This window comes from Ascaphus truei, chromosome 5, assembly GCF_040206685.1.
Source record: "Ascaphus truei isolate aAscTru1 chromosome 5, aAscTru1.hap1, whole genome shotgun sequence".
In the NCBI taxonomy this organism is placed as follows: Eukaryota; Metazoa; Chordata; class Amphibia; order Anura; family Ascaphidae; genus Ascaphus; species Ascaphus truei.
The window spans coordinates 299,242,916-299,261,319 of NC_134487.1; the positions used below are offsets into that span (position 1 = coordinate 299,242,916).

General features: G+C 45.0%; 3 protein-coding genes across 10 annotated transcripts in view; 2 read left to right on the plus strand and 1 right to left on the minus strand.

Annotated features, from left to right (window-relative positions):
- KRAS (KRAS proto-oncogene, GTPase) overlaps positions 1-3,284 on the plus strand; it is a 35,512-nt gene extending 32,228 nt beyond the window's left edge. For 2 of the 4 annotated variants that reach the window (XM_075602871.1, XM_075602870.1), the window contains one exon: positions 243-3,284. In XM_075602871.1, the coding sequence (XP_075458986.1) occupies positions 243-359 (117 nt within the window). In that variant the 3' untranslated portion in view covers positions 360-3,284. The remainder of the gene's footprint in view (positions 1-242) is intronic. The other 2 variants (XM_075602867.1, XM_075602868.1) reach the window with 1 other exon arrangement.
- Positions 3,285-9,503: 6,219 nt separating this feature from the next.
- On the minus strand, positions 9,504-14,087 carry ETFRF1 (electron transfer flavoprotein regulatory factor 1). Of its 2 annotated transcripts, XM_075602873.1 has the most exons (4): positions 14,026-14,087; positions 11,311-11,403; positions 10,978-11,226; positions 9,504-9,734 (listed from the first exon to the last, which is right to left on the minus strand). In XM_075602873.1, exons 2-3 carry the CDS (start codon positions 11,353-11,355, stop codon positions 11,008-11,010), a joined length of 264 nt encoding a protein of 87 aa, XP_075458988.1. In that variant the 5' UTR covers positions 11,356-11,403; positions 14,026-14,087; the 3' UTR covers positions 9,504-9,734; positions 10,978-11,007. The 2 variants fall into 2 exon arrangements, with proteins under 2 accessions (XP_075458988.1, XP_075458987.1); XM_075602872.1 differs by having other exon boundaries at positions 9,504-11,226.
- Positions 12,174-18,404, plus strand: part of DNAI7 (dynein axonemal intermediate chain 7) — a 43,430-nt gene continuing 37,199 nt past the window's right edge. Inside the window, exons 1-2 of one of the 4 annotated variants that reach the window (XM_075602864.1) lie at positions 14,169-14,186; positions 16,169-16,183. In XM_075602864.1, coding sequence (XP_075458979.1) covers positions 14,184-14,186; positions 16,169-16,183 — 18 coding nt within the window. In that variant the 5' untranslated portion in view covers positions 14,169-14,183. Of the gene's footprint in view, positions 12,303-14,110; positions 14,187-16,168; positions 16,184-18,404 lie in introns of those variants that run through there. The other 3 variants (XM_075602863.1, XM_075602865.1, XM_075602866.1) reach the window with 3 other exon arrangements.

The window sequence follows — 18,404 nt, forward strand, 5'->3', positions numbered from 1 at the left end:
TGCAATGTGCTTTCTTTACATTTCCCACCGGTCTTGTCTATAAAGCAGTGTAGCACAAACGCAAGGAAGAAAGTTATAAAGTCTGAGACTGAACAGTGGTGTACAGGGGGGGGGGGGCTACAAAGTGGGGCGATTAGGCCCTGCCATAAACTAGTTCGTCAGCATTAAATGTCTGCTGTTACCTACTCTACTAGGCTATTTTCCCATTAGATATTCCTAATGCATTTGTTTATTTAATTTAGGGTGTCGATGATGCTTTCTACACATTAGTACGAGAAATTCGGAAGCACAAAGAGAAAATGAGCAAAGACGGCAAAAAGAAAAAAAAGAAGTCCAAGCCAAAGTGTATAATTATGTGAATAAAACACTTTCCCTTGTGTAGGCATGCAGCAAAGTGATACTTTTTGTACATTACACTAAATTATTAGCATTTGTTTTATCCCTTCATGGCAAATGTTGGCTTTTGCTCTAAATGCTTTCTCTTATGACAGTGGAAACTATATTTTTTTATGTGCCAGTATTCCCTACATTTTCTGAACGAAGCCTGTGAAAAGCAGAAGCCTGGAAGTATTCAGTTTCTGTGCATGCATCTTTTGTACCAGGTGAAATGCACTCTAATGGCAGCAAACAAGGGTAGATAGCCATGTTGGTCATTCCATTAGAGTAACAAGAGGGAACAGGTGGTTTAAAAATAAATTAATAATTGGACCATCAAGTAGTTGCATGCTTTCAAACCTCTCTGGGCCCTACACTGAAAGGTTTGTAACATACTACTTGTTGGTCCAATGAAAGGCATACCACCTACCCTTGTTACTAAAATGGCAGAGCATGGTTACATGATGGGTTTAACAGATGCATGTTCCAAATTATCAGCGCCACTGTCTTCACTTTATCTGCATATTAGTGGGAAGGATTAGAGGTATATCCTGGGAGACACCACTGTAACTTGCTTTTCTTTCTCAATGGGGTGATGCGTAAAGCGAAAGCCGGCGCATGGTACAACGCACCTGGAAGTGGATTTCAGGGCCTGTCTTCTCGCCTAATACTTTGCATATTCTAAAACCCTCCTGCCACTTCCTCTACCATTGCGCTCCTACCTTTCTGCGCGCCTACCTTTCTGCATGAGAAACATACAATGTACATTGCACCTTTTTTGCACCTTCCTATTTCTTATGGTGCTCATTGGACTAAAAAAAAAAATGTAAGGTCTGCAATTGAGAAACGTTTATGGCTAAAGTGTTTGATTCCGGTAAAAAAAAAATCAAGTGAAACTTTATCTAAAATGTGACACATTGGTGCTATAAGTGACACAGCTCGTTGCCATCATATGCATGAACAGGAATGTTTGTGTTTAGCACTCCTCATTTTGGAGGTAAAAGCAAACATGTCTCTCCAGAGCTGCACCACATTATTTTCAGCTCTGGAGACTCTGCTTCCTGAGATACCGCCACATGGGGGCCAGGTAGCTGTTCTCCAGGTTTAAATGTCCTGGTCACATGGACCAGTACGAAGTTTCAAGATGTCAGCTTCCTATTGGCCCAAAGGACATTTGAAAGCTGCCATTTTGGTAGCCCAACCAGAGCCGCTACCGGCAACCCCTACAGGGTTAAGTATCTCAGGAAGCACTGGGTTCCTGGAGCTGAAATGAATGTGGTTCAGCTTTAGACCTCCTGCTTCAAACCTACATAAAAAAAAGTGCACAACTTTGACAACTGCATTAAAAAAAAGCAACAAATACAATATTAGGCACATTCTGGAAACTATTAATGGGGTGACATCTAAAAACAAGATGTAGTAGATTGGGACAACAGTACTTGGACAAGTTAGGTGACTGGTTCCCTACCATCCATGCATACAATCACATACAGCAAGCTTGCATTCAAATGTATGTCGATGTGTCCGTGGACAGAAATGATGGCAGTCTATTACAATAATGTTACTAGGTTAATTTCAACTATTACTCCCCACCTCAGGTGATTTTTATTCAGATGGCCTTATGAGAATTGCACACTTATCAGTACTTGGCCATTTCAGATAGCATCTGAAATAGGTTAAAGTAAGACTCCTTTTTGTTTTGAAGGTAATAGATTTGCTGTGGAGTCCTGAAACACACAGCAGAATCTAAGACACTGTGTATATTGTGTAACCGCATTCTAATGGGTACTAAAAGAATTGACCGTGCGCAGCTAAGTCTTCCACATGAGCTTTACAATGTGAAAGCCGATTGCATGCTTTGTCTTGGACTTGTATGCCTTCTCCACAATTAAAAATGACACCCATCAACCGGTTCAATAGTGTGTTTGTGTCTCCGAGGAAAATGTGTAGCAGGAACGGGGTAAAGAATACCTGCACAGAATGTCTAAAACATGTCTCTGCAATGGAGAGTTTCTTATTACTAGCAACCCTAAAAAGAAAGTGGAAACGGGCTCACGAATACTAGCGAGATAATGATACTCAGATTGTGTCTGTCTTTAATTGGAAGACTGCTTGTGCTTAAATAGGTCCTATTGAAATATGGCTTACATGAGCATTTCCAGTATAAAAATACTAAAGGTACATGAAGTAATATTACTACTGAGTTATCAATGGCTGGAGGGTGGGTTTTTTTTTTTTAAGTATCTTGGGTATCTGTGGGGTAGTTAATAGATCAGGGATGGGGAACTCTGCTGAAGCAGATATTCTGAAAACCTGACCTGTTGGTGGCCCTTGAAGACTGGAGTTCCCACCCCTGCAATACTATGGCAATAACATTTTGCACAGTCAACCGGTTTGGCATTTGATGTCCAGATGAGTAATGGTGTCTATTTTTTTTTTTATTTTTTAAAGTGGTCCTCTCAAAACGCTAATTAAACCTCCTATACAGTGGTGCTTACTGCAAAATCCACTGGCTTGTATATTTTTGTTTTTCCCTATCTTCAATGCCACCGTCTTAATATTGCTATTTCTTAACTTCTACATTGGTGGAGGGCCTGCAATACATGTCCCTCATGCATGGAAGGCGATAATGTAACATGTTTACTGGGAATGTGTTTTAACTAATTTTGTATAGAAACATGCACATTTTGTACACTGCTTTTTTTTTTTTTTTTAAACCCTTTATGATGCAGGTTGGTTGGTCTAGCCATACTATGTCAGTCATTACACAATTAACTTCAAATTAAAATGACCACTGTTCTAATTACATGTCATTTGATAGGAGTATGTTCTGTGTGATATTACTTATTTTGTTTGTTCTTAACTGTACTGCTCCTATTTATTGTAATAAATGAGTTCTGGTGACATTATCTTGTGTTTTGATAAAGATTACAGGCATTATCCTGTGCATACATAATATAATGACCTCCTTTTTTTAAATGTGCGTAACAAACTTGAACGCAAAAAAAACGAAATGGGTTTTTCTTTGCCTGTAGACAAGATTAATGTACAACAATGATTTACACGTACACACACAGTGGTGCAAAGTGCTCGGGCTGCATTGTGCGGGGTCGTGGGCAAAGGCTGCACATGTGCTCTATGGAAATAGCACCAGGCTCTTAACAGATCTCTGCTCTGAGCTTTGGAATCTCTAATGCTGTGTGCAAGTCCAAAGTGCTTCAGCTCAGGCCCTGGCCTCATTTTGCGTTATCCAAACGTGGATACTGTAGTACAGCAGGCACTTGCTAGTGAGTTGCTTTTATAAGTATTGAATAGACAGACTACAGGTGGAGGAGACCATAGGAGCGCAGTGCCAATGTCAGATGGCATTTCTTTCTCCCAGGCCAGTAATAGGGAGTGTTTCCAAAAGGGGGAAAGCCACACTAAGCAAATCTTAACGGGTATAATCTGCTATTTTGAAGTGTTAAGCCAATGATATTAGAAAGCACTGTGGGCAACAGCAAACCGTACACACAGGAAGTGTATTTCAATGTCAAACTGGGATTAAGTGTGTCAATACACACACACACTGGGGGAGATACTAAGCAGAATGCTCTAAATAGCCACATGAAGCTGAATTGTGGACAATTTTTGTGCTAACAGATTGGTGGAGAACACTGCCTCCCATCCCTTAGCCACACACTGCTTCCTGGACTTGCAGCCACATGGAATACTTGATTAGATTAACAAGGCTCTGCATAGAAGATGAAAGGCTCTCTATAGAATGATCAAGCTATAATGCTCTCCGTATAGAACAAATGCATGGTTCAAAAATGTTAGCAATATAAAAAGGGAGAATGTGAGAATATGGAAACAAAGGGCATCAATTGCACATACAATGCTGTACATATTCAATTGGCATAAGAGAACCAAATGCACCCTTACATAAAATGTCTCAAGTGCAGTGGTTAAGGCCCTGATTATACCCAAAAATGTGCACGGTGCCGAAATAATTTGCTTAATTCCAATGAAACTGCTCATACCGCTGGCAACGGTCGCAGTGTGCCGTACGGCAAAGTGGACGGCGGGGAAGAGACTTTGGAATGTATTTTTTTTCCTCCCTCTCCTGGCAATGGCCATGTCACCTGAGTGATTCAACCAATGGGGGCGAACCGCTCACAGCCAAGCCTCCTCTGCTCTCCTTACCCGGTCTAATCAAGATGCTGCACGGCGGCAGCGCTGGGTGACGTCACAGAATAGTGCTGCCGCCTTGCAGCACTTGGTATAATCAAGGCCTAAGAATATGCAAAATAACCACCATACTGTAAACCCCCTATTGCAGCACTTAATTCTCATGAGATCAACAAAAAAAACAGTGGAAGCATGGAGAGCAATATATCTAGGGATGAAACAAAAGTACTGGCCCAAATCTCACAATTATAGTACGCCTTTGGTGTATTGTATTCCTTAACAGCATGCTCCTCAAACATCTCATCGGTATTAAAGCAAAGCAGGATGGGAACACTTTCGAACATCTATGGGTTACCTGAAGAAGGACCCTGAGATGTTTGAAAGCTTGTAACATATCAACTATGTGTGGGTATTGTACCACATACTCCCTCCCCCTACTTTGCTACGATCAGTATGAAACAAATCTGTCTCCGTTCTGCGCATTTCATTCGGACCGTGCTTCTAGGCACAGGCAGAAGTAAACCGGGCTCATCAATATATCGCCCATTGTGGATATCTGGATGTAGTGTGTTTTTTTTTTTTTTTTTAAAGGCAAAGTTTTCATCTGTACTTGTGTATCAAAATAGTAAATCCATTTAGCTTCACATTTTAGTAACAACTTGTATACATCGCCTCTTCTAATATCAGGTTTAATGTGATCTATCCCAACAAACAAAATACTGTATGCGGCCATGCTGACCGGAATGAACATGCCTAGATACAGGAGTATTGTTACTATGTGAAATATTAACATGTTCAAGAACCCTCAATGCTCTGCTGGTTATTCCCTACTTTTCCCCCCACAAATACAGGATAGGAGATACATTTGTTATATGTTGAGTACTTTGCTATCTCTAGATATATAGAGATCATGTACTCAATAGATTTGTTACATGACATCCTTACTGTCCTATGTCCAGAACACTAGAGATGTCCTTAGAGTACAGGGTATTATTTAGAGAACTCTACTCTTTTGTATTGTATTGTATGTTTTTATTTATATAGCGCCATAAATGTACATAGCGCTTCACAGTAGTAATACATATCATATAAATAACAAATAATATATATAAATAACAAATAATATATATATATATTTTGGTCACACTCAACATTGAGAGTCTATAGAAAACATTTTACACACACTTGGCATTGAGGCTGTCTGCTCCTTGACAGCCAAGACATGCAATTTATAACTCATTCATTCTGGAGTTATTAGAGTTGGTTCTTACTCACAATTTATTTAATTGCCAATCGTCTGCAATGGGGGCAGCGTGCGCTTCCACCTATACCAATGTATGTTTGGGGTGGTGGTAGCGTACACACGTCTTCAGTGAAGGTCTGTTTAAACTGATCACATATTACTGTGGGCCAGATACATCGATGATATCCTGATATTATGGGATGGTGATAACTAAGACCTTAAGAGTTTATTGGTATTTGCATTCAAATTCCACTGTAGGTGTTAATTCCATTGATTTCTTAGATCTATGGATCATTCAAGGTATTGGTGGTACATTGCAAGGAAATGGCTACTAATAGCCTTTTACATGATAATTACTTTTATCTCATCAGATCGGGAGTGTCCCTAATAGGACAATTCCTAAGGATTAGACGCAATTTATTTACAGACTAATTCTATGAGGTAGAAGCACTGAAAATGAGGGAACATTTCTTGGCCCGAGATTTTTTGTGTAGATTTATAGATCGAGCTTACAACTGTGTTAAGGTACAGAGATTTCGTGTTAACTACATTAAAAAAAAAACAAGCCACACAGGGATGCTATATGCTTCATCTGAATCTAGAACTTGCGGTGAGGACATCTTAAAGATATAATCTCTGTAATTATTGATCTTGCGTAATGATACGACATTACAACCTTTTGTTGGTGACAGACCCCACATGTGTTTGTAGATCTCGTAATCTAAGAGATTTGGTGGTACATAGTCACTACTCTTCCTCTGACAGATACCCATTGAGGCCTGGAGTTATGGGTTCCTATAAATGTGGTTATCGGAGGGCTTGCGATTTTGTATGGAGAGCCATTGAGGAGCTTAGAGGTTGTACAGGTAGTAGAGGTCTGAAATATGTCAACTGTGGGAGAAGGGCCGTGATTTATGTCCTGTCCTGTATTCGTGGAAAAAAGTAGGGAAAACCAGCCAGAGGATTCTTGATCATGTTAAATACTCCTGTGTCTAGGCATGTTCATTCCGGTCGTCGTGGCAGCATTGAATGTATTTTGTTTATTGGGAAAGATCACATTAAGCTTGGTATTAGAGGCGATGTAGATAAATGGATTTACTATTTAGGTACACAAGTACCAGCTGCACTGAATGAGGGCTTTGCATTTACGGCTTTCTTTAATCATATTTTCTTTGAGTACTACATCTGGGCAGCCACAACAAAGGATACATAGGTGAGCCCGGTTTATTTCAACAGTCCGTGTGAAACACGTGTTGGGTCTGCGTTGGGCATGGAGACTGATTTGTTTCCTACCGACGAGAAACGCTTGAGCACGCAGTTGAGGAATGGAATACACAGGACTACACACCTTAGACGCTGGGAGCAGAAGCTGACCGCCGACAACCATGGACGCGGTGAGAGCATGGTTAATTCCATCACAGATAAATGCTGTTGCTTTTTATTCTTTTTTTTTTTCATGTTTTGTCAGTGAATTGTGTGACAGGGAAGAACCACATGTATGGGAATGGGCTTAAAGGGTCATGAAGCTGGAAACGTAGCCTCCCTTCTACTACGTTTGTCGGTTTTCACTTCTGGCATTTCACCAAGATTAGTGTTTCTCGTTATGTTTGTATTAATCTCTGTGTTTTTATGTCTCTTGGTTCGGATGTTTTGCATTATGTTTTCCAGGGCAGTGGTTTTCCTACATCAGGTCACTTCACATAGACAGGTTTGGGGGGAGGGTCTATGACATTGTTAACCATACGCATACCTCCTATATATTGTGGAAGAGAACATGAAGTCAATGTGATTTTTTTTTTCTACATACTTTCATTCTATTTTTGACACAGGACATAAGGATTACTACAAATGTGAGATTTGGGCCAGTCCTTTTGTATTATCCCTGGATATATTGTTCTTCGCTCCCACTTCATGATTTATTTGCATTCTTGTACCCATGATTTGTACTCTGCTTATGTGATGGGAATTAAGTGCTGCAAAAGGTGCTTACAGTACGGTCTAGGACAGGGGTGCACAAACTGGAGCGCGCAGCGGTTACAGAGGCCCCGCTCTTCCACCGAAGGCAATTATATCCCGGGGATTGCGTGAGGCCTCTAACGCTACTTACCAGCAACGCGTTGCCATGGCATCCTGGCGTCACATGACTTTACGGCATCATTTGATGCTGGAGCCATGGGGAGGGGGTGGGGGGGCGGCGCAGGGAGAAGAGTTTGCGCACCCCTGGTCTAGGACATTTGGCCGCGACCGGAACACTTCACCGCTCTCACGCACCCGACAACTGCATGTTTAAATGTTCTACACGGGACCGCTACACTGCCTAGACAGGCCGCTCCATGTCATCATTAAATGTATCGCGGGACCACTGTGCATCCACAATCCTGCAGTATTGTGTGAAGGTGGTGGGGGAGTTCTGTACCATTATCCGCTTTAATTTTCCTAGAGCTAGACTGCTCTCATAGATCTCTTTGGCGTCGGAGAGGGTACTACGATGGTAGCTCCTGCACATATTGGCATTTCTAGATATGTATGAAGCCCTCTCAGGAATGATTTACTTAGCATAATTGAAAATTTTTAGGAAGCAGTGAAATTTGAATGCTATAAAAGGAGATATCGCTGGTTGATCTGCCAAATAATAGCTTACTTTAACCATCTAACTATGGGAACCTTTTCCTGTTACTGGGAGAATAAAAAGGGCCATCTGACTTTTTCTCTGAATATTGGCAGGTACGCAGAAAGATTGATGTATTCTTTAGATCTAACTCACATCCCCAAGAGACGTAGGACACAGAAAAAGAAGTACAATATCCCAGTGTAAACTGAGCCACTGTGAGTCACCTGTGCTGAAGCAAGGCTATCCTGGAAACCTGAGCTGTTGGGGGGGGTCTTAATCACCCTGTGTTTACACCCATGTCTGTGTCGTGCTGGCTTCCTGTGCGACCATGTCTGTTTATGGTCTTAAGACATTTGGTCGCGGGAACAGGCTCCCAACAAATCACTTTATCACTAGCCTATTTTCTGGTAACCTCTTTCCCTGATGTTTCTATATCCCGTGGGCTGTTAACTCTTTTACATCAACTGTAAACTACAGCTTACTTCTGTGAAAGAGAGAACCACTGCCAGAGACCAGGAAGTTACTTATTTTAAGGACTCCTAAAATAAAGTCCCTCTGTCCTACCTGAGAGGGAGAAGCTTACTGGTGTGTACTGCGCCTAGGTACCGGAAAACAAAAATATTAACCCTGACTGGCCTATAGTAGCCTCATAAAACCATCATCAATTCATGAATGGAAAGTAAACACATGGTTTTGACACTTTCTATGCTCCTACATTTGTACAAACCACAAGTATATTGACTCATTTGTAACAAACTACAACCTGTCAAATTAACTTGTAAGCGGAGTTGTACTTTTAGAAAATGTCCCATTTTGCTCATATAATACACCAGTTATTTTTAATATGATTCATCATATAAAGTTTCCATGACGTCATGTTGTTAAAAATGGTCAAATATGTTAATAGTGTGGTACAAAGTTGGTATATTGCACATTATACACGATTCCTGAAATGTTAAAAGCGGGTAAATCATCTTAGACATGAACAATTCTCGGTTCACTTTATACACTTGTACATATCTAAGGTTCCTTTCTGCACAATAACAAACTTGCAATTATTTTTGGTCTGGAGCAAGTGTGCTCAACTCCAGTCTTCAAGCTCCCCCCCCCCCCCCCCCAAAAACAGGTCACGTTTTCCAGATATCCCAGCTTCAGCAAAGGTGGCTCAATCAGTCCCTGCACATTGAGCCACCATGTGGCTAATCTCTGAGCCACTGTGACTGTAGGGGTAGCTGGCAGACCTAATAAAAAGCCATTCCAGCTATTTACCCCTTAAAAAAAAAGTGTAACTTGGCTGTCCTGGTAATATTTCCTCCAGCCACATGTCTTTAATATCTGGGGAAGAACAGGGAATGTTTAAATGTAACCCATGTCTGTAAGAATGTATTTCAAAACATGTATTCTTTATTCCCTGGTAACAATCCTTCCCCCAATTTAGAAATCCGGCATTATCTTACGATGCGATTTGTGGTCTGTGTATAAATCACTGTAATGTGCTTTGGGTGTCAGCCCTGCAAGAAAGTAAATGGCATATTCCACTGTTACTGTCAATTCTATGGAGAAAGACTAAGCAATCCACTTAGGTAAAGTGCTCCATAGAAAGGATAAGATTAAAACCAGGGTTGGGACAGCTAGGTGTCAGGACTCCTGGGGAGACGTGAAAGGCTGCTGATCAGATCTGGGAGTAAGATCATTGTACTGTCCAGACTGAGTCTCCCACCCAGTGGGAGGTCCTGAGTTCCTTAGCACGCCCTCCGCTGGCTTTTGTGGCACCAACTTCATCCGTGCTCTGATTGACCAGCAGCCCCCCTCCCATGTAAATGATAGCCACGGAGGGCTATATAAGAGGTGCTGCTGATCAGAGCATTAGATACAATCAGAGGGAGAGACACTGGGAAGGTGTGTGGAGAAAGACCATCTGAGAGACACTCTGGGAAGGAGTGTGGAGTTGGACTGTGACCAGCTGGAGATACATGTCAGAGTGACTGCTGTGTGTTCAGCACTCTGATATCCTGCAGCACAAAAGCGGACAGGGTAAACCCATATGAAGTGGGTCCCTGCCCTTGGAAAAGTTAGATTTCATGCCCCAGACCCTCGTAAGTGTGTATATTTTTGTGTGTGTTTCCGAGCTCTTATCCAAAATAAACCTCATTTTATTTCACTGCCTTGTTTTGCCCTGTGACTGATCCCTTAAATATAAATGGTGTTAAAAGACCTGGTCTACAGGTGCTTAAAAGCCACCTGTGCTGAAGCTGGGATATCCTGAAAACCTGACCTGTTGGTGGGAGGGAGGGCTTGAGGACTGGAGTTAAGCACCCCTGCTTTAGAGAATCAGCATTGTTCTAAAAAATGCAGCTGCTGCAACTGTAAAGTATTTCCAATCCGCAGTAATTACTGTAAAGTCTTAGAATGGACGCATACGATGCAACATCAAAATGTGGCACTTACAAAGAGCTGTAAAAAGAAAAGTGAATGCGGAAATCTTACCGGAACCCCGCCCCCTCCCACAAACAAGAACTGCTACTATAAAGGTTATATACATTCAAAGCCATAACTCAAACATAAGTGTAATTATTACCCTAGCAAGAGCCACAGGGCAGGAGGGCAGTTAGGAATTTGGTTTGTCCTCATAGTAACGCTGTTTCATAGCTCTGTACTTTTTAAGATAGTATAAAGCCTCAAGCTCCTTAATAACAAATTCCCCTCGTGCAAGGAGTTCTTTTATCTTTTCCGGATCTTTAACGTCCCTGTTCTTCACGAAGGCCTTTTTCAGACGATCTTTAAAGTAGTTCTCCCCCTTTGGATATTCTCGTCCAAGGAACAGAAGCTTAAGAAGAAAGGAAAAGGGATATTAGGCGGTTGGTGATATTGTCCGGCAAAACCCCTCTCTGGTGTATACCAGAACACGTACATTTTTATAAAGCTTTACCACTTCCCCTCTTAAAGGATTGGCCATTTTGTAAAAGATGCTGAAAATATCCTCAGCACATCATTTGATTGAGTCCTAAAAGAAAACATGAACATACAAACTAGTCAGTGACATGCCAATGCGAGATTGAACGCTTAAACCACGGGTGACCAACTCCAGTTCTCAAGGACCACCAATAGCTCAGGTTTTAAGGCTACCCCTGCTTCAGCACAGGTGATTCAAATTAAGGCCAACGAGAAGGGGGGGAAGCCAGTACAAATGACATGGGTCCGGGGCCCGATTATGTTGCATATGTTATTATTTGTCACTCCTTGCTGCTGCTGCCGCCGCTGCCCTCCTCCTGAACCGCTGCGGCATTTACGTCACCATCGTGACGTCACACGACGCCTCGTTGCCATGGCAATACAATGTCACATTACAGAGACAGCAGGCGAGGGAATAAGTGCTGTAGATGGCAGTGCTTGGCCACAATGGTTGGTAGGAGCGACGGGTGTAGGACACTAGCCACGAGTCCAGACTATTGAGACGCTTCGATTAAGGCGAGTTTTAAGGCTTGCCCAAAAAGGTGGCGAGAGAAGGTGCTCAGCTTATATGAAGTGCGAGTAAGGTGTAGTGAGGGAAAAGGTTTAAGGCGTTCCAGCAAATTATTCCATTGTGTTAGAATGTACACGAAACGTACACTTTGCAGATAATATGAGAGAAATCCTTTAGGGAAGTTAGATTTAATTTCTCTAATTAAATAGTTATAACCTTGGATTTTGGAACACAAAAGGCAGACGCTTTGGCGTCATCTGCTGGCCACTAATAATACAGCATGGCAATAAACAATTTTGATAGTTTTAATGTGTCTGCCAGCTACGAAACAACCCTATGTGGAAATAAATGGACCATCACCGAACATATGAGGACAGAGGGAAGAAAGGAAAAGAATGGGACGCAACCTGTTTGCTGTGGAACTAGAGGAAAGACAAAAGGTGAGCAACATTAGCAAGTATATGATATTAGTATACGATCATATATTATTAGTATAGATTATGCGATGTGCATACTGTATATGTATTAGATGGTATTTATTATTAGTATAGGTTATTGGTATATAATGCATGTAACTTTCAGCTAATTTCCCCTGGTGCAGAGGCGGTCAGCATGGGACTGGGGGTAGTGACAGGGCCAGGTTCCCGCTTCCCAATCAGCACTTAACCCCGAAGGCCACGGACCGGATCCTGCGGCCCAGGCCTCCGGCCCCCGTGTCTCTCCCCGGCGGCCCAGGCCTCCGGCCCCCGTGTCTCTCCCCGGCGGCCCAGGCCTCCGGCCCCCGTGTCTCTCCCCGGCGGCCCAGGCCTCCGGCCCCCGTGTCTCTCCCCGGCGGCCCAGGCCTCCGGCCCCCGTGTCTCTCCCCGGCGGCCCAGGCCTCCGGCCCCCGTGTCTCTCCCCGGCGGCCCAGGCCTCCGGCCCCCGTGTCTCTCCCCGGCGGCCCAGGCCTCCGGCCCCCGTGTCTCTCCCCGGCGGCCCAGGCCTCCGGCCCCCGTGTCTCTCCCCGGCGGCCCAGGCCTCCGGCCCCGTGTCTCCCTCTCTCTCCCCTGCGGCCCAGGCCTCCGGCCCCGTGTCTCCCTCTCTCTCCCCTGCGGCCCAGGCCTCCTGCCCCAGTGTCTCCCTCTCTCTCCCCTGCGGCCCAGGCCTCCGGCCCCGTGTCTCCCTCTCTCTCCCCTGCGGCCCAGGCCTCCTGCCCCAGTGTCTCCCTCTCTATCCCCTGCGGCCCAGGCCTCCTGCCCCCGTGTCTCCCTCACTCTCCCCTGCGGCCCAGGCCTCCTGCCCCCGTGTCTCCCTCACTCTCCCCTGCGGCCCAGGCCTCCTGCCCCCGTGTCTCCCCCTTTCTCCCCTGCGGCCCAGGCCTCCTGCCCCCGTCTCTCCCCTGCGGCCCAGGCCTCCTGCCCCGTGTCTCCCTCTCTCTCTCTCCCCTGCGGCCCAGGCCTCCTGCCCCCGTGTCTCCCTCTCTCCCCTGCAGCCCAGGCCTCTTTCCCCCTGTCTCTCACCTGCGGCTCAGGCCTCCTGACCCCTGTCTCTCACCTGCGGCCCAGGCCTCCTGCCCATGTCTCCCTCTCTCTCTCCCCTGTGGCCCAGGCCTCCTGCCCCGTGTCTCTCACCTGCGGCCCAGGCCTCCTGCCCCGTGTCTCTCCCCTGCGGCCCAGGCCTCCTGCCCCGTGTCTCTCTCTCTCTCTCCCCTGCGGCCCAGGCCTCCTGCCCATGTCTCCCTCTCTCTCCCCTGCGGCCCAGGCCTCCTGCCCCCGTGTCTCTCCCCGGCGGCCCAGGCCTCCTGCCCCGTGTCTCCCTCTCTCTCCCCTGCGGCCTCCGGCCCCCGTGTCTCCCTCTCTCTCCCCTGCGGCCCAGGCCTCCTGTCCCGTGTCTCCCTCTCTCTCCCCTGCGGCCCAGGCCTCCGGTCCCGTGTCTCCCTCTCTCTCTCCCCTGCGGCCCAGGCCTCCGGTCCCGTGTCTCCCTCTCTCTCCCCTGCGGCCCAGGCCTCCTGCCCCGTGTCTCCCTCTCTCTCAACTGCGGCCCAGGCCTCCTGCCCCGTGTCTCCCTCTCTCTCCCCTGCGGCCCAGACCTCCTGCCCCGTGTCTCCCTCTCTCTCCCCTGCGGCCCAGGCCTCCTGCCCCGTTTCTCCCTCTCTCTCCCCTGCGGCCCACACTTGACTTTCACCTCTGCCTGGCTCACTGCAAGGGGAGCACTTCCGCCAGGCGCAGGGCACGCCGCGGTGACGTCACGGACGCGCCGCCCTTCTCCCCCAGTGCGCCACCGCTGCCATAGCAACCAGGGACGCGGCGGCCATTGTTACCGGAGGCCGCTGATCCGCGATCATGGTGAGTGTCAGCTCCGGGGACAAGCCGGGGATCAGCAGGACTGACTTCTATTACTCAATACTACAGTAACAAAAATAATACTCATTCCAAGAATGTCATTGTGTGGGGGTGGGGATATAAAACTCTTATTTATAATGTATTTATTTCTCTAGAACTTCTTTATTTATTACAAGGAAACAATGTATGTCAGGATTTCCTTTATTGTATATATATTTTTATTCGGGATGAGAGTACAAAAGTTCTACTTTTTCATATGGAAGAGATAAAGATGTATATATGTATATGTGTATATATATATGTCGTATGTATGTGTGTCTATTTATATAACACCATTAATGTAGACCCTGCTCATTTATGTAACTGTATTTGTAAACATGTATTATTTGTCTTAACTCTGTGCCCAGGACATACTTGAAAACGAGAGGTAACTCTCAATGTATTACTTCCTGGTAAAATATTTTATAAATAAATAAATAAAATGTACATAGCGCTTCACAGTAATAATACATGTGACAATCATATAAATAATACAAATAACAGATCATGGGAATAAGCGCTTCAGACATAAAAGAGACACTTAGGAAAGGAGTCCCTGTCCGAAGAGCTTACAATCTAATTGGTAAATAGGAAGAACGTACATAGACAGTAGGAAGGTGTTCTGGTAAGTGTGTCTGAAAGGGGCAAGGCAGGGTTGCCACCTCTACGGGTTTGACCCGGAGACTCCGTGTTTTGGGCACTTATCTCCGGGCTACAGGTTTAGCCTGTCAATCTCCGGGTGGCGGCGTGGTGCGGTGGTGTCTCCGGCATTCTCCGGCAACTCTCCCTCCAACTGCAGTGAACATGATATACGTAGCGTTCCGTTATCATGGCAACACGGCTACATTTGATGCCTCGCAGCCATGCTCACTGCAGTTGGAGGGGGAGTTGCAGGAGGATGCCGGGAGACGCCGCCGCACCAAGTAAGAGTTAATTTTTTTTACATTTTTCTCTGGGTTGGCCTTCAGTACAAGGTAGCAGCCCTGGGCCAAGGTCGATGTATGAGGTGTATAGTATCAGCCACAGAGCTACTCATATGCTACTCAATGTATTTCGGAAACCACTTTATTTCCGGCTTTGCTAGTTATATACATTGTGTGTGTAAAATTGTGGACCATATTCCCCACCCTCCACATAACTTCGTGCAGTTCCCCTTTTTAAATTCCCAACATTTAACAGCCCTAATTTAACATGAACAATGGGGTCTTAGGCCAAGGGATAATTTCACAGTCACCTTGTCCAAGTCTTATGAGTATTCCCGTACCAGATATTGTAATACTTCACATTCCCTATAGGGATTATTGGACTGAAGCCTTATTTTATTTATAACCTGGTTCATCCTTTCATTTTCAATTAATTAACCCCCCTGCCCCTCCATTGTACCATGTAACCGTGTATTTGTAACCATGTATTATTTGTCATCATAACTCTGTGCCCAGGACATACCTGAGAACGAGAGGTAACTCTCAATGTATTACTTCACCTTGAGAAAGGCAGTACTATACTGCCGAAACGTTGGTCTTTATGGCACATTATATATACCTCCTTGATGATTTAGACCGTGTGCCTGTTTCTTCATTGTTTACTTCCTGGTAAAACATTTTATAAATAAATTGTACAGAGCTGACAGTGTACTCGTTGCGCATATAAGTTTATAAAGACAAGGACCCCTTGCCCCAAAGGGTTTACAATCCAACTATCTGCTCCTTGTAATTCAAGGCATACACACCACTGTATGTGATATTATCTATGGAAAAAGACACAAATAATGACATTATGTTTTATGATTGAGTAGTACTGTAGGAAATCTTTATAAATGTTATCAGTACAAGAAACTTTACAAAGTAGTTACCTGACTCCAATCCTTACTTATCATTCATTGTTTGGAAGTTTTACTATGCTAGTCACTCACAGCCTTTTCCATGCTTTTCTTCCACACATTTTAGACAAAGAAACCAAAGGTATGTATGTTAGATAGCACACTGAGGACTTGTCTAAAAGTGTAATACCTTTTGGTCAGAAGTAGTTTTGTGATCCAGGATAAAAGAGTTACAGCAACTTATTGCAATAATGAAGGTCGTAGCAACCTGAGAATTCTATGCAATAAAAATATTATAATTACAGGCATACCCCGCTTTAAGTACACTCACTTTAAGTACACTCGCAAGTAAGTACATATTGCCCAATAGGCAAACGGCAGCTCACGCATGCGCCTGTCATCACGTCCTGAACAGGAATATCGGCTCCCTACCTGTACCGAAGCTGTGCGCAAGCAGGGAGACTATAGAGCCTGTTACAAATGCGTTATTTACATCAGTTATGCACGTATGTAACGATTGCAGTACAGTACATGCATCGATAAGTGGGAAAAAGCAGTGCTTCACTTTAAGTACATTTTCGCTTTACATACATGCTCCGGTCCCATTGCGTACGTTAATGCGGGGTATGCCTGTACATGTAAGAACTAATGTAAGAAACGCCCACCATGTAAATCTCACTGCAGTCATAAATATAATCATCACATAGCTGGATGCACTGCAGCAGGTGTGCTCAACTTCAGTCCTCAAGCCCCCCACACCTCTCCAAACAGGTCAGGGTTTCAGGATATCCCTGCTTCAGCACAGGTGGCTCAAGAAGTCCCAGCTTCAGCACAGGTGGCTCAATCAGAGGCTCAGTCTGAGCCACCTGTGCTGAAGCTGGGAAGGACTGGAGTTGAGCCCCCCTGCACGACAGAAATATCACTTTCACTCCTTGCGGCTAGATGGGTAAGGCCTCGTCCAGGGTGACGCTGAGTGCACGAAAGCGCTCGCGCACAGCGCGATCAAACAAATTGCTACAATGTGTTTGTCCAGCGTGAGCGTTCACATGCCCATGAGCGCACGGCACTCAGCTGCTTGGCGAGACAAATCAATTTGATTTGCCACTCGCTGGCGTGTCACGTGAGCGGTTCGCCCATTGAGGGCAAACCAGCTCCGTGATGTCATGGATGCGACCCCCCGACACGCCCCCTACGTGAGCAACTAGGAGGAGAAATCCCCCTTGCAAAATGAGTGCCGAGCTCTACGCCAGCGCTCTCATTCACCCTGGCCGCAGCCTAAGCGATACATCAGGACTCTTCAACATGCAGCCTGTGGGTCAGACTCAGCCCCCAAAGGACCTCTGAAGCGACATTCGGACTGTCTGCTTTTTCTAATTTACTTGCAGTTGTCAGGCAGTTACATATGAGACAGGGTAGTCACTCCGCGCTGGTGCTGTCAGAGATGGCATAGGGACCCTCTTGCTGCCGTCTGACTAAGGGACTCCACACCCCCTATAAACGTGGGCTCCTGGATGGGAGCTCACAGACAAGAAAAAAGACAGACAGAATGGCGCACTGAGGGACACAATCTTTAATAACCCCCAAGGGTGAGGACAATGTTAAAATGTATACACTTACTTTAAACGCTAAAAACTAAAAAACAATAGGCAAGGAGGAGGACGGAGACAAGGAATCACTGCTAATAGTACCAAAAGGGTCCAGACCCAAAAGTAACGTACCAAATAGCAGGGAAACACACGATCTCCTACAAAGCCTCCACACGGATCAAACTCCACAAGAAGTGACCTCTACGCGTTTCGCATGTAGTGCTTCGTCAGAGAACACGTGATGACTCTGCCCCCGGAGTTATATAATGCAATGCAGCCAATAGATGCTGGTATTAAAGGCGTATACTATCCACCAGCTGCAGGAGTTCAATGTGATCATAAAGCTGCCAGTTGCAACCTAAAAACACAGGAGTAATGGATTAATTTAACCCTGTCAGGGTACAATGTCCTGAGTGCTTGTACAATGCATAATGCAATAAAATAACCTAACATAACATATACTCAAATATGTATAATAAGTTATGTTAGGTTGTTTTATTGCATTAAGCATTGTACAAGCACTCAGGACATTGTACCCTGACAGGGTTAAATTAATCCATTACTCCTGTGTTTTTAGGTTGCAACTGGCAGCTTTATGATCACATTGAACTCCTGCAGCTGGTGGATAGTATACGCCTTTAATACCAGCATCTATTGGCTGCATTGCATTATATAACTCCGGGGGCAGAGTCATCACGTGTTCTCTGACGAAGCACTACATGCGAAACGTGTAGAGGTCACTTCTTGTGGAGTTTGATCCGTGTGGAGGCTTTGTAG